Source organism: Malaclemys terrapin, chromosome 23 (genome assembly GCF_027887155.1).
Source record: "Malaclemys terrapin pileata isolate rMalTer1 chromosome 23, rMalTer1.hap1, whole genome shotgun sequence".
NCBI lineage: Eukaryota > Metazoa > Chordata > Testudines > Emydidae > Malaclemys > Malaclemys terrapin.
The window spans coordinates 18472034-18492133 of NC_071527.1; the positions used below are offsets into that span (position 1 = coordinate 18472034).

The window sequence follows — 20100 nt, forward strand, 5'->3', positions numbered from 1 at the left end:
AGTCACCAAACAAAATAAAACAAAACTCGCAAGTCTAAGCCTGATACAGTAGGAAACTGAATACAGATGAAATCTCACCCTCAGAGATGTTCCAATAAGCTTCTTTCACAGACTAGACGCCTTCCTAGTCTGGGCCCAATCCTTTCCCCGGTACAGTCCTTGTTAGTTCCAGCTCAGGTGGTAACTAGGGGCTTTCTCATGACTGCAGCCCCTTTGTTCCACTCCCTTTTATAGCTTTGGCACAAGTCAGGAATCTTTTGTCTCTCTGGGTCCCCATCCTTCCTTCTAAATGGAAAAGTACCAGGTTTAAGATGGATTCCAGTACCAGGTGACATGGTCACATGTCCTGGGAGACCCCAAGCCTTCATTCTTCCCGGCCTGACTCACAGGATGGGTGCAAGTAAACAGAGCCATCTACAGTCAATTGTCCTGGTTAACGGGAGCCATCAAGATTCCAAACCACCATTAATGGCTCCCACTTTGAATAACTACAATAGGACTTCAGAGTAATACTTCATATTTCTAGTTTCAGATACAAGAACGGTACATTTATACAAATAGGATGATCACCCTCATTATCCTTATCATTATAAGCTTTGTAATGATACCTTACAAGAGACCTTTTGCATGAAGCATATTCCAGTCACACTGGAATTATAGTCACACTCATCAGGATACTGTCATAAAATCACAGAGTGCAACATCACAACCCTGACCAAGATCAGGGCCCCGTTGTGCTGCGTGCTGGGCTGCACAGCTCTCCTGCACTGGCTTCTTTAGATACGCGCTGGCAGAGGCCGTGTTGTCCGGTTCTCCATCCTCCGCGGGGCGCTGGGGGCTGCAGGAGGGCAGTGGGGGGAAGTGTGATCTCTCCTGGTACCTGGGGGAAACATGGGGGGCCTGGCCTGGCTGTGATGCTCTGCCCCATCTTGCCCGCCCCCCAGGATCATCAGACCATCCTCAGGGCCTGGGCGGTCAAGGACTTTGCCCCCAACTGCCCCCTGTATGTGCAGATCCTCAAACCCGAGAACAAGTTCCACATCAAATTCGCAGGTGAGCTGTCCGCCCTGCCCGCTGCACTTCCCCACCCTGGCCCCTGGTGGGCCCTCTCTGCCCCCTGCCCTGCCTCTGCCATGCACCTGCCTCCGCTGTGCCCCTGGCACCCTCTCCTGCCCCCGCTCCGTGCTCCTGCAGTGGTCGACAGTGAGGGAGAGGGGAGAGAGAGGGGGGTGTCTATGGGGCTGGAGGGATGGATGATGGGTTTGTAGGAGGATGGAGGGTTGGCTGGATAGAGGATTATGAATGAGGGTGGATAAATGGGAAGATGGGGATGTACATGGGGATGGAGGGATGGGTCAGACGGAGGGTAGATGAATAGAGCAGACACAGTGGACGGGGATGGAGGGATGGGTCAGACGGAGGAGCGGACGGGGATGGAGGGACGGGTCAGACGGAGGAGTGGACGGGGATGGAGGGACGGGTCAGACGGAGGATAGATGAATAGTAGACAGAGGAGAGGACGGGGATGGAGGGACGGGTCAGACGGAGGAGAGGACGGGGATGGAGGGACGGGTCAGACGGAGGAGCGGACGGGGATGGAGGGACGGGTCAGACAGAGGAGAGGACGGGGATGGAGGGACGGGTCAGACGGAGGAGCAGACGGGGATGGAGGGACGGGTCAGACGGAGGAGCAGACGGGGATGGAGGGATGGGTCAGATGGAGGGTAGATGAATAGAGCAGACACAGAGGACGGGGATGGAGGGATGGATCAGACAGAGGAGAGGACGGGGATGGAGGAACGGGTCAGACGAGGAGAGGACGGGGATGGAGGGACGGGTCAGACAGAGGAGCGGACGGGGATGGAAGGATGGATCAGACGGAGGAGCGGACGGGGATGGAGGGATGGATCAGACAGAGGAGAGGACGGGGATGGAGGGATGGGTCAGACAGAGGAGAGGACGGGGATGGAGGAACGGGTCAGACGGAGGAGCGGATGGGGATGGAGGGACGGGTCAGACGGAGGAGAGGACGGGGATGGAGGGACGGGTCAGACGGAGGAGAGGACGGGGATGGAGGGACGGGTCAGACGGAGGAGCGGACGGGGATGGAGGGACGGGTCAGACGGAGGAGCGGACGGGGATGGAGGGATGGATAAGACGGAGGAGTGGACGGGGATGGAGGGACGGGTCAGACGGAGGGTAGATGAATAGAGCAGACACAGTGGACGGGGATGGAGGGATGGATCAGACGGAGGAGCGGACGGGGATGGAGGGATGGATCAGACGGAGGAGCGGACGGGGATGGAGGGACGGGTCAGACGGAGGAGAGGACGGGGATGGAGGGACGGGTCAGACGGAGGAGAGGACGGGGATGGAGGGATGGGTCAGACGGAGGAGCGGACGGGGATGGAGGGATGGATCAGACAGAGGAGCGGACGGGGATGGAGGGACGGGTCAGACGGAGGAGAGGACGGGGATGGAGGGACGGGTCAGACGGAGGAGCGGACGGGGATGGAGGGACAGCTATAGAAGGAGGGAAGGTGGTCGGGTGGCTGGTGGACGGATAGCTGGCAGAGCTAGTAGAGGCAGGAGGATAGGTGGAGGGAGGGAAGAAGGAAGAGACGGACGAAGGAAGCAAGCGGCTGGGGGAGCGGGCCCAGCTCCTCCGGGACAGCCCCGGCCCTGGCTCCCAGCCCACGTGCGTCTCTCTCCAGATCACGTGGTCTGCGAAGAAGAATTCAAGTACGCCATGTTGGCTCTGAACTGTGTGTGTCCAGCCACGTCCACCCTCATCACACTGCTGATCCACACCTCGCGGGGACAGTGAGTAGTTGTGCCCGTCGCTGGCTGACTGCCCCAGCTGGGGCCAGACTAGATCCAGCTGCACTGCCTGAGTCTGCACAGAGCCTGAGCCAATCGCTTTCGGGGCTGGGGATCCCACTCAGCCCATCCCAGTGGGGTGTTGACTCTCAGCCCCACTGCTCTGGGGGTCCGGCCAATCACACCCCAGCAGCAGGTCTGTCCCCCCACCCTGGGGTCAGTACTCAAACTCCTCTGGGAGGGAAGGCAGTCAAGGGGGAGTGGGACCAGGGAGCCCCATGGCACTTCCTCCTGCCCCGGAGCTCTCTTGTGCCCCCCCAGCAGCACTGAGAAAGAAGGGGGACAGAAGCCAGTGCCAGGGCGGGGGAGGAAACAGCATCGGGGGCACGGGGGGAGGCAGGAGGCAGGAGTCAGCAGCAGGGTGGGGGAGCCTCACCCAAGCAGCAACTGCCTGAGTGTGCAGAGAGCCTGAGCCGATTGCCAGGGTGGGGGATGGGGTTGGTTCTCATTTGCCCCTTGGTGCCTTTGGACAGAACTGCCCCCATGGAGCCCTTCAAGCCGCGGCCGAGCGCCTGGCAGCCCCTGTCCAGGTGAGTCCGGGCTGGGCCTGGGTGGGTGACGGGCTGCAGGGGGAGGGTACGCACTTGCCCCGGATCACAGGCCAGGAGGAGACGCTGGGGCCCCTTGTCCTGGGGCCGACCCTGCGGTTGGAGCCCCTGCATCCAGAGCTGGGCGAGCAGCAGAGGGAGGGGCCCCAACCCTGCCCAGCTCTGGGAGATCCCCCCCCCCCCTGCGTTCTGTGCATGGCTGGAGCCCCGTGGACTTTCCCTGCCGTGACCCAGGCACCAGCGACACTGGCCTGGAGTCCTCTCGTCGGGGTGAGTCCACAGGCCAGGGCTCCCCTCCCTTCTGGGCAGTGGTCAGGAGAGCCCCCCTCCCGACCCCAGGGCTGTGATGCACGTGGGGGGCGTCTCTCCCCCCTCAGAGACGGCCCCGCCTCGCCGGAGCAATGGCAGAGGATGTACAGCCGGTGCTCGGCTAACGAGGTCTACCACGTCCGGCTGGAGGACAGCAAGTTCCTGGGCCAATACCAGGGCAAAAGCTTCACCTACGCATCCTTCCACGCCCACAAGAGGTAAGCGGGGCCGGGGGAGGGCGGCTCCACATGCCATGTGTGCACCTCCGTGTGCTGGCACACTGGCATACCCTTGCACATGGACACACACGTGTATGCTTGTGCCCACGCTCACACACGTGCTCATACACTCATGCACACGCTTACACACATTGATGCACACCCTTCCATCTGCTTGCATGTGCATGGGCATGCTTATATCCTGGTGTGCATGCTTACACACACTGATGCACACCCTTGCACATGCACGCACATGTGCATGGTTGTGCACATGCTCACACACGTATGCACACACTTAAACACATCGGTGCACACCCTTGCACATGCACACACGTGCACAGTTGTGCACATGCTCACACACTTATGCCCACACTTACACACATTGGGACACTCTTCTATCTCCTTGCACGCGCTTACACACATGCACACTCATGCCACGCCTGCAGACACACACTTACATGCCCTTGCACATGCACAGACATCCTCACCCACACGCCCCCCTGTGCATGCGCATGATCCAGCTTGCACATGCTTCTCTACTCAGGAGCACACGTACCCCCAGCCAGGCCCACACACGTATTGCACCCCCACGCACTCCGAGCTGGCTTGCACACACGCCTCCCTCCCCCAGCTCCCCAGGGCTGAGCCTCCTCCCGGGGGTCCCAGGCGCTGACCCTGGCTGCCCGGCAGGTACGGGGTGTGCCTGATCGGCGTGTGCCGGGAGGACAAGAACAACATCCTGCTGAACCCAGGGCCCTGCCACATCCTGGCCTCCTCCGACACCTGCTTCTACATCAACATCTCCAAGGAGGAGAACTCGGCCTTCATCTTCCGCCAGCAGGAGCATCTGCACCAGAGCCGCCGGGCCCCCCCGGCTTACCACGGCCTGACGCGGCTGCCCGTGCACAGCATCATCGCCAGCATGGGTGAGCTCCCGGCCTCCCCGCCCATCACCCCGCCCCAGCCAATCCGCACGGGGCTCCCGGTCCCCAGCCGGCCCTTCACACCTCTCCAGCCAATCGCCATCCGGCACGGAGCCCACCAATTCTCCACCAATCCCCTGCTGGCTCTTCACCCTGCCTCAGCCAATCAGAACTCAGCACCAAGCCCCAGCCTTCTCCACCCCCCCCCCCCACTGGCCCGTCAGGTCTCAGCCAATCACTGCCCAGCATGGGACACCCCCCCCCCCCCGGCCCCGGAGTCCCCCACCAATCATCATTTAGCATGGGGCCTGCCAAACTCCCACCAAACTCTATCTGGCTTGTCATACTACCCCAGCCAATCATCATCCAGTACTGGGCCCCACCCTCCCTTATTAATTCCCACCCGCCCCTTCACACTTCCCCAGCCAATCATCACTCAGCATGGGGCCCACCAATCCCCAGCCAGCCCTTCGCCCCTCCCTAGCCAATCCCCACCCAGCACAGGCCCAGCTGCCCCCTTTCCGAACCAGGGGGCAGGGCACCAGGTGGCTGATGGGGCAGGGCCCAGCTGGGGTCTGGGGTCCAGTCCAGCCCAGCTGGGTGGCACCATGTGGTATGAGTTTGCTGGAGCTCAGCCTGCCCCCCCTCAGGGGCGTGTCACTGAATCAGCCCCTGGCTGCCCCAGATGCCCTCCTGTGGGCCGGGGGAGGCGTGTGGGGGCAGCCGGGACGGCTGGGCTCAGGGTCCTGCCCCCCCAAGAGTGCCCTGACCCGCCCACCCCCCGGCCGTGCAGGGACGGTGGCCATGGACCTGCCGGACTCTGGCAGCAGCCCGGACAGCGCAGACGGAACCACGCTGGGCCTGCCGGCCGACCCGATGGGCACCGAGAAACGTCACAGCATCGCCCCCGTGCTGGAGGTGGTGGACGCCATCCCCAGCCCCACCTTCGACCTCCTGAGCGACCAGTCGGAGGACGAGGCCACCCACTCTGACGACGACTCTGCCGCCTCCAGCACGTAAGGACCCGCCCGCCCCGGGGTCCTGTGTGACGCGGCTCGAGCTGGGGGGGTCTCAGTGTCCTGACTGGCCCCGTCCACAGAGGGGCCATGGGGACGGAGGGGAGTGGGACACGTAGGGACCTGCCTCTGGGGTACGCCCATGCTGCCCCCCCGAATTCAGTCCTGGATCTGCAGTGCCCCCTGCAGGGTCCCAACGGGAAATGTTTATAGCAGTGGGGAGGGGGGTGGCTTTCCGTGGGTCGGGAGCCATGATCCCCCAATGCCCACATGCTCCCCCCTGGCATGGGAGACCCCATGGGGGCTTTGCCAACGACAGCATGTGCGTGTGTCTCCATGCATGTGGGTGTGCGGCGTTGGGGGGCACACGGGGGACCCCCGAGAGTTGAGGGCTGCCCAGGGCACAGACAGACGCCCATGCCCCGTGGCACTAACCCAGTTGGAAGGAGCTGCTCGGCTTGGCGGGATGCCCGCATCTTCTGCCCAGCTCCAATGCGCTCGGCCTGGCGCTTTGGGGCTATGCGCCCGGGGCCGGTTTTGTTCCATATCTTCATTAATGATCTGGAGGACGGCACGGCTACACCTCAGCAAGTTTGCAGATGACATTAAGCTGGGAGGAGTGGTAGATACGCTGGAGGGTAGGGATAGGATACAGAGGGACCCAGACAAATTAGAGGATTGGGCCAAAAGAAATCTGATGAGGTTCAACAAGGACAAGTGCAGAGTCCTGCACTTAGGACGGAAGAATCCCATGCACTGCTACAGACTAGGGACCGAATGGCTAGGCAGCAGTTCTGCAGAAAAGGACCTAGGGGTCACAGTGGACGAGAAGCTGGATATGAGTCAGCAGTGTGCCCTTGTTGCCAAGAAGGCTAACAACATTTTGGGCTGTATAAGTAGGGGCACTGCCAGCAGATCGAGGGACGTGATCATTCCCCTCTATTCGGCACCGGTGAGGTCTCATCTGGAATACTGTGTCCAGTTTTGGGCCCCACACTACAGGAAGGAAGTGGAAAAATTGGAAAGAGTCCAGCGGAGGGCAACAAAAATGATTAGGGGGCTGGAGCACATGACTTATGAGGAGAGGCTGCGGGAACTGGGATTGTTTAGTCTCCAGAAGAGAAGAATGAGGGGGGGATTTGATAGCAGCCTTCAACTACCTGAAGGGGGGTTCCAAAGAGGATGGAGCTCGGCTGTTCTCAGTGGTGGCAGATGACAGAACAAGGAGCAATGGTCTCAAGTTGCAGTGGGGGAGGTCCAGGTTGGATATTAGGAAACACTTTTTCACTAGGAGGGTGGTGAAGCACTGGAATGCGTTACCTAGGGAGGTGGTGGAATCTCCTTCCGTGGAGGTTTTTAAGACCCGGCTTGACAAAGCCCTGGCTGGGATGATTTAGTTGGGAGTTGGTCCTGCTTTGAGCAGGGGGTTGGACTAGATACCTCCTGAGGTCCCTTCCAACCCTGAGATTCTATGATTCTCTATGAGGCATGAGGCCCCGCAAAGGGTGCCAGCCTCCCCCTCTCCCCGCCCCCCAGCTCCTCCTTCCCCCCTCTCTCTTGGTCTTCCAGCTGGGTGAAGGGTTACCCCACCAACTCCCCCTACATCGGCAGCTCCCCCACCCTCTGCCACCTGGTCCAGGAGAAGATCCCCTTCTGCTGCCTGCGGTTAGACAAGGTATCGCCAGGGTTGGGCAAGACGCCCGTGGGGGGGGATGCCAAGGGGCCCTGAGTTGGGCCCCCAGCACCATCCCAGGGGTCCCTGCCCCTGGGGCCACCCCAGGGACACATGACCAGTCCCCGGGGAGGCTGTAGGCGAGGGGCTGGGGGGCAGGCACGGCAGAGGGTGGGGGAGGATGGGGGGTAGGTGCACCTACCCATGGCCTGTTTGGGGCACAAGTGAGCAAAGGATGATACACCCCCACCCAACGTATAGGTCCAGGAAGGAATGGGGAGGGGGTCACCCCCCACCCCAGTCCCGGGTCTCCAGCTGGGGATCAGAGGGAAATGGGGGATGGGTCACGCCCCCTCCCAGCCGGGGGATCGGTGGGGTTTAACCCCCGCTTTACTGGTGGGAAATGGGGGATGGGTCACGCCCCCTCCCAGCTGGGGGATCGGTGGGGTTTAACCCCCGCTTTGCTGGTGGGAAATGGGGGATGGGTCACGCCTCCTCCCAGCTGGGAGATCGGTGGGGTTTAACCCCCGCTTTGCTGGTGGGAAATGGGGGATGGGTCACGCCCCCTCCCAGCCGGGGGATCGGTGGGGGTTAACCCCCGCAGTGCTGCCACCCCAGAAGCCAGCTGTACCCCCAGCCAACTCAGATCCCTGGGCGGTCACAGGCGCCAGTCTCAGCACTGGCAGGGAATGGGGGGGTTGTGCCCCCGGCGAACCCCGCTTGCCCCCGCAGAGCTGCCACCACTACCCGTACGAGGACGCCCGCGCCTACCACTTCCAGAACAAGCTCATCATCGTCTCGGCCGAGAGAGCCGCCAACGGGCTGTACAACTTCATCGTGCCGCTGCGGGCCTACTACCGGCCCCGCAAGGAGCTCAACCCCATTGTGCTGCTGCTGGAGAACACGTACGGGGCCTGCCCCGGGCAAAGGGGATGGGGGGCGGCCACCAGGGCACAGGCATGGGCTGGGGGCGGGGGCAGAGGCCAGGGGGTGTGGGGTTGGGGGGCAGGAGGCAGCGGGGCGTGGCCAGGAGCATTGGGATGGGGTCGGAGGCAGTGGAGTGTGGGCAGAGGGTGTGGGGTTGGGGGCAGGAGCAGTGGGGCGGGGGCAGAAGCTGGGGGGCGCGGGGTTGGGGGGCAGAGGCAGTGGGGTGTGGGCAGGAGCAGTGGGGCGGGGACATGGGGGGCAGAGGCCAGGGGGTGTGGGGTTGGGGGCAGGAGGCAGTGGGGCGGGGGCAGAAGCTGGGGGGCGCCGGGTTGGGGGGCAGAGGCTGGGGGGCAGAGTTGTGGGGCAGGGGCAGAGTAATGCAGATTGGGTGGGGGCAGGGATACGCCCCTCCCCCGGTCTGCGAGTCCGTGCTGCTCGGGTCTGCCCCCCCACTGCCACCCCACTTCCCTTGCAGGCCAGAAACCCATTTCCTGGAGGCGATCTGCTGGTTCCCGCTGGTCTATTACATGGTGGGCTCCATCGATAAGTGAGTAGGTGCCGCATGGGGCGGACCGGGGAGGGGGGGCTCCTGGGCTCGTCTGGCACCGAACAGCGTGAGCTGGGGTTGGGGGGTGGAGACTGGAGCTGGGGTCCCGGGAGGGGCTGGGGGCGGGGCAGCCTCGTGGTTCCGCCTGCGGGCCCGGGAGGGAGGGAGGTCGAATCGCTTGTCCCCTCTGGATCTCCGGCCACCCCCACTTTGGCCCTGGGCTCACGGACACCGTCCCGGGCTGAGCTGGGAGGCTGGTGGCACAGGCCAGCTCTGGCCGCCCCCCGCCTGCCCCCATCCCATCGGCGTCACCATTTGGGTGGCTTTGGAGGCCCTCGGGGTGGAAGCCAGTGGGGGCCGGGCATAGGAAGGGCCCACGGTATTGCCAGGGGGAGGCGGGGCTGGGCACACATGGGGCGGGAGGGGCGTGGGGCAGGACGGCACTGCCTGGCACGACCGCTGACCCCCCGGCCCCCAGCCTGGATGACCTGCTGCGCTGCGGCGTGACCTTTGCTGCCAACATGGTGGTCGTGGACAAGGAGAGCTCCATGATCGCGGACGAGGACTACATGGCTGACGCCAAAACCATCGTTAACGTCCAGACGCTGTTCAGGTATGCGGGAGGGGGGGAGCCAGGACTCCTGGGTTCCCTGCCTGGCTGTGGGATCCAGTGAGTTAGAGCAGGGAAGGATGGGAGCCCGGACTCCTGGGTTCTCTCCCCAGCTCTGGGAGGGGAGTGGGGGCTGGTGGGTTAGAGCCAGGGGGATGGGAGCCCGGACTCCTGGGTTCTCTCCCCAGCTCTGGGAGGGGAGTAGGGTCTAGTGGTTAGAGCGGGAGGAGCTGGGCCCAGGAGCCCGTCTGACCCTGTCTCTGTGCCCGCCACAGGCTGTTCCCAGGCCTGAACATCATCACGGAGCTGACGCACCCGGCCAACATGCGCTTCATGCAGTTCAAGGCCAAGGATCGCTACGCGCTGGCCCTGTCCAAGCTGGAGAAGGTACGGCCTGGCCGGCCCCGCGCTGCCCCAGTCCTCCGCCCCCCTCCCCCCTTGTGCTGACCCAGTCCCCTGCTCCTGGTCTCCTGCCCCCTCCCCCCGCTGCGCCCCTGCCCCCTCGCGCTGCCCTGGTACCCCGCCCCTCCCCCCACTGCGCCCCAGTCCCCTGCCCTCCTGCCCTCCGCTGCGCCCCGGCCCCCTGTCCCGTGCTGCACCCCCAGTACCCTTTTGTCCCCTGCGGTGCCCCGGTTCCCTGTCCTCTGCTGTGCCCTGGCCCCTGGCCCCCCCGCCCCTTGCGCCTGCTGGGCCTCTGCCCTCCGCTGCACCCCAACCTCCTGCCCCATGCTGCCCCCCTAGTACCTCTCCGTCCCCTCCTGCTCCCCCTGCCCCCGCTGCCTCCTGCGCTGCGCCAGTCCCCTGCCCCCCTACGCCCCTGCCCCCCACTGTGTTCTGTGCCCCCCGCTGCACCCCAACACCCTGGCCTCCTGCACCCCTTAGCCCCCCCAGCACCCCTCCGTCCCCTGCTGCACCCCGGCCCGCTGCCCCCCGCACCCTGCCCCCCCGCAACATGCTGCGCCCCAGTCACTCGCTCTGTCCCGCAGAAGGAACGGGAGAATGGCTCCAACCTGGTGTTCATGTTCCGCCTGCCTTTCGCTGCGGGGAAGGTCTTCAGCGTCAGCATGCTGGACACGCTGCTCTACCAGGTACCCCAGGGACCCCCTGCCTGGGGACCCCCCTCCCTGCCCCAGGGACCCTCCCTCCCCACTCCCAGCAACCCCCCTCCAAACCCCAGGGACTGTGGGGACCTTCCCTCCCTGCCCTTAGGGACCCCCCTCAGGGAAACATCCTGCCTCTGGGGACCCCCCTTCCTGCCCTTGGGGACCCTCCCTGGGAACCCCCCCACCCTCAGGGACCTCCCCTCCCTGCCCTTGGGCTCCCGCCCTGGGGATACCCTCTATTCCCTGCTCCTGGGAACCCCCTCCCCCACTCCCAGCCCTGCAGCCCCTTGTCTCCTTCTCTACCAGGTAACCCCCCTGCTCCAGAAAAGTCCCACTCCTGGGTAACCAGCCATCCAGGTAACCCCCCACTCCTGCCCCCCCCCCCCCCGTGGGACGTTACAGCCCCCCTCACCCCCCCATAGGACGTGCCAGCCCAGAGCCGGCTGTGCTGGGTCCAGGGGCCAGGCTGGCCACACCGAGCTGCACTGTGTGATCCGCCCCCACCCCCTCCTTGCCAGCAGGGGGAGATGGGGAGTCGGGTGGGGGGTGGCCCAGAAAGCTCCCCGTTGACCCTCCCCCCGTCCTGCAGTCGTTCGTGAAGGATTACATGATCTCCATCACCCGCCTGCTCCTGGGACTTGACTCCATGCCAGGCTCCGGCTTCCTGTGCGCGGTGAGTACTCGGCCAGGCGCTGCCTGGCACCTGCCCCTCACCCTGGCCTCTGGGCATGTGTGTCTGCATCCCTCTGCCTGCCTCTCACCTGTCCTATCCATCCCTCTGCTTTACACATCTGTCTGGCTGGTGATGCGTCCCCTCACACGGCCCTCCTTCCATCCGTCTATCCGTACCCTCACACGGCCCTCTGGCCAGCTGTCTGTCCGTCCCCTCACACAGCCCTCCTTCCATCCGTCTATCCGTCCCCTCACACGGCCCTCCGTCTGTCCATCCCTACGCACAGCCCTCCGTCCATCCGTCCCCTCACACGGCCCTCCATCTGTCCAACCCTACAGACAGCCCTCCGTCCATCCGTTCATCCATCCCCTCACATGGCCCTCTGGCCAACTGTCTGTCCATCCCCTCACACAGCCCTCCGTCCCTCCGTCCCCTCACACGCCCTCCGTCCCTCCGTCCCCTCACACGCCCTCCGTCTGTCCGTCCCCACACACAGCACTCCGTCCATCCGTCTATCCGTACCCTCACATGGCCCTCTGGCCAGCTGTCTGTCCGTCCCCCCACATGGCCCTCTGGCTAGCTGTCTGGCTGGCCCCACACATGGCCCTCTGTCTGTCCATCCCCACACGCAGCCCTCTGTCTGTCCAAGGGGTGCCATTTAGAAGGGGCAGGGCGTCGAGTTTTGTACCTGAGCTCTGCTCACAGCACATGCCCCAACTCCAGACAGAGCTCTTAACTGCACATAGTTAACTGCACACAAAGTAGGGAAATACAACCTACATGGAGCTACTATAAGGGGGTTGGAAAATCGTCCCCAGAGAGTAGTTATCAGTGGTTCACAGTCATGCCGGAAGGGCATAACGAGTGGGGTCCTGCAGGGATTGGTTCTGGGTCCGGTTCTGGTCAATATCTTCATCGATGATTTAGCTAATGGCATAGAGAGCATACTTATAAAGTTTGCGGACGATACCAAGCTGGGAGGAGTTGCAAGTGCTTTGGAGGATAGGATTACAATTCAAACTGGAGAAATGGTCTGAAGGAAATAGGATGAAATTCAATAGGACAAATGCAAAGTACTTCACGTAGGAGGAAACAATCGGTTGCACATACACAATGGGAAATGACGGCCTAGGAAGGAGTACTGCGGAAAGGGATCTGGGGGTCATAGTGGATCACAAGCTAAATATGAGTCAACAGTGCGACGCTGTTGCAAAAAAAGCAAACATCCTTCTGGGATGTATTAGCAGGAGTGTTGTAAGCAAGACAGGAGAAATAATTCTTCCGCTCTACTCCATGCTGATTAGGCCTCAACTGGAGTATTGTGTCTAGTTCTGGGCGCCACATTCAGGAAAGATGTGGACAAATTGGAGAGAGTCCAGAGAAGAGCAACAGAAATGATGAAAGGTCTAGAAAACATGAGCTATGAGGGAAGATTGAAAAATTGGCTTTGTTTAGTCTGGAGAGGAGAAGACTGAGAGGGGAGATGAGGACAGTTTCCAAGTACATAAAAGGTTGTTACAAGGAGGAGGGAGGTAAATTGTTCTCGTTAACCTCTGAGGACAGGACAAGAAGCAATGGGTTAAATTGCAGCAAGGGCGGTTTAGGTTGGACTTTAGGAAAAACGTCCTACCTGTCAGTGGTTAAGCACTGGAATAAATTGCCCAGGGAGGTTGTAGAATTTCCATCATTGGGGATTTTTAAGAGCCGATTGGACAAACCCCTGTCAGGGATGGTCTGGATAATACTTAGTCCTGCCAGGAGTGCAGGGAACTGGACTAGTTGCCTCTTGAGGTCCCTTCTAGTTCTGTGATTCTATGATATGTGAGGAGTTCTGTGCTGCTCTCGGTGGGAGTGTGTTTATAACCAGGGGCAGGTGATTAAGATAACAAAAGACTTGTCATTAAAGTAGATTAAGGCTGGTTAGATGATCCTGAAAGCCGTGCCAGGCACTCCAGTGAAACAAAGGGTAGGAATAACTGGTCAGTTTTCAGAATGGAGAGAGGTAAATAGTGGTGTCCCCAGGGGTCTGTACTGGGCCCAGTGCTATTCAACATATTCATAAATGATCTGGAAAAAGGGGTAAACAGCGAGGTGGCAAAATTTTCAGCTGATACAAAACTACTCAAGATAAAAACAACAAGGAGTCTGGTGGCACCTTAAAGACTAACAGATGTATTTGGGCATAAGCTTTCGTGAGTAAAAACCTCACTTCTTCGGATGCATAGAGTGAAAGTTACAGATGCAGGCATTATATACTGACACATGGAGAGCAGGGAGTTACTTCACAAGTGGTGAACCAGTGTTGACAGGGCCAATTCAATCAGGGTGGATGTAGTCCACTCCCAATAATAGATGAGGAGGCGTCAATTCCAGGAGAGGAAAAGCTGCTTCTGTAATGAGCCAGCCACTCCCAGTCCCTATTCAAGCCCAGATTAATGGTGTTGAATTTGCAAATGAATTTTAGTTCTGCTGTTTCTCTTTGAAGTCTGTTTCTGAAGTTTTTTTGTTCAATGACAGTGACTTTTAAATCTGTGATAGAATGACCAGGGAGATTGAAGTGTTCACTTACTGGCTTGTGTATGTTACCATTCCTGATGTCCGATTTGTGTCCATTTATTCTTTTGCGGAGGGACTGTCCGGTTTGGCCAATGTACATGGCACAGGGGCATTGCTGGCACATGATGGCATATATGACATTAGTGGATGTGCAGGTGAATGAGCCCCTGATGGTGTGGCTGATGTGGTTGGGTCCTCTGATGCTGTTGCCAGAGTAGATATGGGGACAGAGTAGGCAACGAGGTTTGCTACAGGGATAGGTTCCTGGGTTGGTGTTTCTGTGGTGTGGTGTGTAGTTGAGTGTTTGCTTCAGGTTGGGGGGTTGTCTGTAAGCGAGGACTGGCCTGCCTCCCAAGGTCTGTGAGAGTGAGGGATCATTTTCCAGGATAGGTTGTAGATTGTGGATAATGCGCTGGAGAGGTTTTAGCTGGGGGCTGCATGTGATGGCCAGTGGTGTTCTGTTATTGTCCTTGTTGGGCCTGTCCTGCAGTAGGTGATTTCTGGGTACCCGTCTTGCTCTGTCAATCTGTTTCCTCACTTCCCCAGGTGGGTATTGTAGTTTTACGAATGCTTGATAAAGATCTTGTAGGTGTTTGTCTCTGTCTGAGGGGTTGGAGCAAATTCGGTTGTATCTTAGGGCTTGGCTGTAGACAATGGATCGTGTGATGTGTCTTGGATGGAAGCTGGAGGCATGTAGGTATGTATAGCGGTCAGTAGGTTTCCGGTATAGGGTGGTGTTTATGTGACCATCACTTATTTGTACTGTAGTGTCCAGGAAGTGGATCTCCTGTGTGGACTGGTCCAGGCTGAGGTTGATGGTGGGGTGGAAATTGTTGAAGTCCAGGTGGAATTCTTCAAGGGCCTCCTTTCCATGGGTCCATATGATGAAGATGTCATCAATGTAGCGCAAGTAGAGGAGGGGCACTAGGGGACGAGAGCTGAGGAAGCGTTGTTCTAAGTCAGCCATAAAAATGTTGGCATACTGTGGGGCCATGCGGGTACCCATAGCAGTGCCACTGACTTGAAGGTATAAGTTGTCCCCAAATCTGAAGTGGTTGTGGGTGAGGACAAAGTCACAAAGCTCAGCCACCAGGTTTGCTGTGGCCTCATCAGGGATACTGTTCCTGACAGCTTGTAGTCCATCCTCATGTGGAATATTGGTATAAAGTGCTTCTACATCCATGGTGGCCAGGATGGTGTTTTCAGGAAGAACACCAATGCATTGTAGTTTCCTCAGGAAGTCGGTGGTGTCTCGAAGATAGCTGGGAGTGCTGGTAGCATAGGGTCTGAGGAGAGTGTCCAAATAGCCAGATAATCCTGCTGTCAGAGTGCCAATGCCTGAGATGATGGGCCGTCCAGGGTTTCCGGGTTTATGGATCTTGGGTAACAGATAGAATACCCCTGGTCGGGGTTCTGGGGGTGTGTCCATGTAGATTTGTTCCCGTACTGTAGCTGGGAGTTTCTTGAGCAGATGGTGTAGTTTCTTTTGGTATTCCTCAGTGGGATCAGAGGATAGTGGCCTGTAGAATGTGGTCTTGGAGAGTTGCCTGGCAGCCTCCTGTTCATAATCTGACCTGTTCATTATGACTACAGCACCTCCTTTGTCAGCCCCTTTGATGATAATGTCAGAGTTGTTTCTGAGGCTGTGGATGGCATTGCGTTCTGTACGGCTGAGGTTATGGGACAAGTGATGTTGTTTGTCCACAATTTCAGCCTGTGCACGTCTGCGGAAACACTCTATGTAGAGGTCCAGTCTGTCATTTCGACCGTCAGGAGGAGTCCACGCAGAATTCTTCTTTTTGTAGTGTTGGTAGGAGGGTTCCTGTGGGTCAGTGCACTGTTCAGTGGTGCGTTGAAAATATTCCTTGAGTCGGAGACGAGGAAAGTAGGCTTCCAAATCACCGCAGAACTGTATCATGTTCGTGGGGATGGTGGGACAGAAAGAGAGTCCCCGAGATAGGACAGACTCTTCTGCTGGGCTAAGTGTGTGGTTGGAAAGATTGACAATGTTGTTAGATGAGTTGAGGGTACCATTGTTATAGCCCCTAGTGGCAGGTATTAGTTTAGATAGCTTACAGTCCTTTTTCCTCTGTAGAGAAGTGAAGTGTGCATTGTAAATGGCTTGTCTCATTTTTGTAAAGTCCAGCCACGTTGAAGTTTGTGTAGAAGGCTGGTATTGTATGAGAGTCTCCAGTTCTGAGAGCTCATTCTTGATCTTCTCCTGTCTGCTGTACAGGATGCTGATCAGGTGGTTCCTCAGTTTCTTTGAGAGAGTGTGTGGCACAATCTCTCACCATACTCAGTGTAGTATGTTGATTGCAATGGATTTTTTACCTTCAGTCCTTTTGGTATGATGTCCATCTGTTTGCATTTGGAGAGGAAGATGATGTCTGTCTGTATCTGTGCAAGTTTTTTGTTGAGGTTGATGGATTTCCACTCCATACGGCTAAATTTAGTGCCTTGCATGGTATCAAGTATCAGGGGGTAGCCGTGTTAGTCTGTATCTGCAAAAACAACAAGGAGTCTGGTGGCACCTTAAAGACTAACAGATTTATTTGGGCATAAGCTTTCATGAGTAAAAACCTCACTTCTTCGGATGCATAGAGTGAAAGTTACAGATGCAGGCATTATATACTGACACATGGAGAGCAGGGAGTTACTTCACAAGTGGAGAACCAGTGTTGACAGGGCCAATTCAAAAATCAGGGTGGATGTAGTCCACTCCCAGTAATAGATGAGGAGGTGTCAATTCCAGGAGAGGAAAAGCTGCTTCTGTAGTGAGCCAGCCACTCCCAGTCCCTATTCAAGCCCAGATTAATGGTGTTGAATTTGCAAATGAATTTTAGTTCTGCTGTTTCTCTTTGAAGTCTGTTTCTGAAGTTTTTTTGTTCAATGATAGTGACTTTTAAATCTGTAATAGAATGACCAGGGAGATTGAAGTGTTCACTTACTGGCTTGTGTATGTTACCATTCCTGATGTCCGATTTGTGTCCATTTATTCTTTTGCGGAGGGACTGTCCGGTTTGGCCAATGGTGTGGCTGATGTGGAAGTGAGGAAACAGATTGACAGAGCAAGACGGGTACCCAGAAATCACCTACTACAGGACAGGCCCAACAAGGACAATAACAGAACACCACTGGCCATCACATACAGCCCCCAGCTAAAACCTCTCCAGCGCATTATCCACGATCTACAACCTATCCTGGAAAATGATCCCTCACTCTCACAGACCTTGGGAGGCAGGCCAGTCCTCGCTTACAGACAGTCCCCCAACCTGAAGCAAATACTCAACTACACACCACACCACAGAAACACCAACCCAGGAACCTATCCCTGTAGCAAACCTCGTTGCCTACTCTGTCCCCATATCTACTCTGGCAACAGCATCAGAGGACCCAACCACATCAGCCACACCATCAGGGGCTCATTCACCTGCACATCCACTAATGTCATATATGCCATCATGTGCCAGCAATGCCCCTCTGCCATGTACATTGGCCAAACCGGACAGTCCCTCCGCAAAAGAATAAATGGACACAAATCGGACATCAGGAATGGTAACATACACAAGCCAGTAAGTGAACACTTCAATCTCCCTGGTCATTCTATTACAGATTTAAAAGTCACTATCATTGAACAAAAAAACTTCAGAAACAGACTTCAAAGAGAAACAGCAGAACTAAAATTCATTTGCAAATTCAACACCATTAATCTGGGCTTGAATAGGGACTGGGAGTGGCTGGCTCACTACAGAAGCAGCTTTTCCTCTCCTGGAATTGACACCTCCTCATCTATTACTGGGAGTGGACTACATCCACCCTGATTGAATTGGCCCTGTCAACACTGGTTCTCCACTTGTGAAGTAACTCCCTGCTCTCCATGTGTCTGTATATAATGCCTGCATCTGTAACTTTCACTCTATGCATCCGAAGAAGTGAGGTTTTTACTCACGAAAGCTCATGCCCAAATACATCTGTTAGTCTTTAAGGTGCCACCAGACTCCTTGTTGTTTTTGTAGATACAGACTAACACGGCTACCCCCTGATACTCAAGATAGTTAAGTCCCAGGCAGACTGCGAAGAGCTACAAAGGGATCTCTCAAAACTGGGTGACTGGGCAACAAAAGGCAGATGAAATTCAATGTTGATCAATGCAAAGTAATGCACATTGGAAAACATAATCCCAACTATACATATAAAATGAGGGGGTCTAAATTAGCTGTTACCACTCAAGAAAGAGCTCTTGGAGTCACTGTGGAGAGTTCTCTGAAAACATCCACTCCATGTGCAGCGGAGTCAAAAAAACGAACAGAATGTTGGGAATCATTAAGAAAGGGATAGAAAATAAGACAGAAAATATCAGATTGCCTTTATATAAATCCATGGGACGCCCGCAGCTTGAATCCTGTGCGCAGATGTGACGGCCCCATCTCAAAACAGATCGATGAGAACTGGAAAAGGTGCCGATAAGGGCAACAGAAATGACTAGGGGGATGGAGCAGCTTCTGTATGAGGAACGATTAATAAGACTGGGATTTTTCAGCTTGGAAAAGAGACGACTAATGGGGGATAGGATTGAGGTCTACAAACTCATGACTGGTTTGGAGAAAATGAATAAGGAAGTTGTCTCGGAGTCCCCGGGCGATGCTCTGGAACTGCTCCCCACAGAGCCAGGCAGGACTTTGGGGAGCCTCCTCTCCCTCGGAGCAGACTGTCTTCAGGGCAAGGAGCTCACACGGCTTCACCTTCCTGGGTCTCTCCTGGGAGCATTCAGCATATGTCCCTCCTTGCGCTGCCCACAGCAAGTCCGCCCAGGCGGGGTCCTGGGGAAGCCAGAGGGTCCTGCACCCCCACTTCACAGTCAGACGTGACTCTCAGCCAGCCAGTAAAACAGAGGTTTATTAGATGACAGGAACACGGTCTAAAACAGAGCTTGTAGGTCCAGAGAACAGGACCCCGCAGCCGGGTCCATCCTGGGGGGCAGCTAGCCAGACACCCACGTCTGCCCTCAGTCCTTGTCCCCAGCCAGTTCCAACTCTGAAAACCCCTCCAGCCCCTCCTCCTCTGGGCTTTGTCTCTCTCCCAGGCTAGGAGGTCACCTGATCGCTTTGTTCTCCAACACCTTCAGTTGGCACCTTTGCAGAGGAGGGACCCCAGCCATTAGTTGCCAGAAGACAGCGTGTTGGCCATTCTCTGTGCAGACACTATCACAGGGACCTTCTTGGGCTCTGCAACAATTACACCCTGATCCCCCCACCTAGATACCTAAGAAATGCATAGGGGAAACCGAGGCACCCACACAGTATTCAGAGAAAACATTAAGAACATTCCCACTTTGTCACAGAAGTGTTACTCCTTCACTTAAAACACAAGAACTAGGGGTCACCCAATGGAATTAATAGGCAACAGGTTTAAAACAAACTAAAGGAAGTTCTTCATCACACAGCGCACAGTCAACCTGTGGAACTCCTTGCCAAGGGATGTTGTGAAGGCCAAGACTATAACAGGGTTCAGAAAAGAACTAGAAAAGTTCATGGAGGATAGGTCCATCAATAGCTATTAGCCAGGATGGGCAGGGATGGTGTCCCTAGCCTCTGTTTGCTGGAGCTGGGAATGGGCAACAGGGGATGGGTCACTTGGTGATTCCCTGTTCTGTTCATTCCCTCTGGGGCACCTGGCATTGGCCACTGTCAGAAGACAGGACACTGGGCTAGATGGACCTTTGGTCTGACCCAGGTCGTTCTGATGTTCTTATATAGAACCCAGATGTATCTGCCCCCAACTGTAACCCACTAGGCCCCACTCCCCTCCCAGGGCTGAGATAGAACCCAGGAGTCCTGGCGGGGTCTCCCTCTCTGCAGAGTTAGTACCAAAGTAAGAATATACTTTACATTTTTAAACCTAACCAGCGTCCCTCAAGTGACTTGCTACAAGCTGTCAGAACATGTTAGGATTAGGGCTGAGTGGGTCTAATATTTATTGCATTTTCTTTCTTTTCTACAGGAATTCGATCCAGGGCTCCTGTCAGCTCATTGCTAAGTTCTCTGCCAAACCACTAGTTTTTTCAAGTGCCTAAGTAGCCCCTGGCCTGGCATCACGGTTAAAGTTGCCCCCACCA

General features: G+C 57.2%; 1 protein-coding gene across 6 annotated transcripts in view; it reads left to right on the forward strand.

The window, feature by feature from the left end:
* The window catches only part of LOC128828485 (potassium channel subfamily T member 2-like), a 50501-nt gene that overhangs the window by 25851 nt on the left and 4550 nt on the right, over window positions 1–20100 (forward strand). For 2 of the 6 annotated variants that reach the window (XM_054013190.1, XM_054013191.1), the window contains exons 14-26: window positions 945–1053; window positions 2715–2823; window positions 3354–3410; window positions 3806–3955; window positions 4646–4881; window positions 5672–5894; window positions 7431–7569; window positions 8299–8471; window positions 8969–9040; window positions 9519–9653; window positions 9926–10037; window positions 10637–10738; window positions 11343–11426. In XM_054013190.1, coding sequence (XP_053869165.1) covers window positions 945–1053; window positions 2715–2823; window positions 3354–3410; window positions 3806–3955; window positions 4646–4881; window positions 5672–5894; window positions 7431–7569; window positions 8299–8471; window positions 8969–9040; window positions 9519–9653; window positions 9926–10037; window positions 10637–10738; window positions 11343–11426 — 1701 coding nt within the window. The remainder of the gene's footprint in view (window positions 1–944; window positions 1054–2714; window positions 2824–3353; window positions 3411–3805; window positions 3956–4645; window positions 4882–5671; window positions 5895–7430; window positions 7570–8298; window positions 8472–8968; window positions 9041–9518; window positions 9654–9925; window positions 10038–10636; window positions 10739–11342; window positions 11427–20100) is intronic. The other 4 variants (XM_054013194.1, XM_054013196.1, XM_054013193.1 and 1 more) reach the window with 3 other exon arrangements.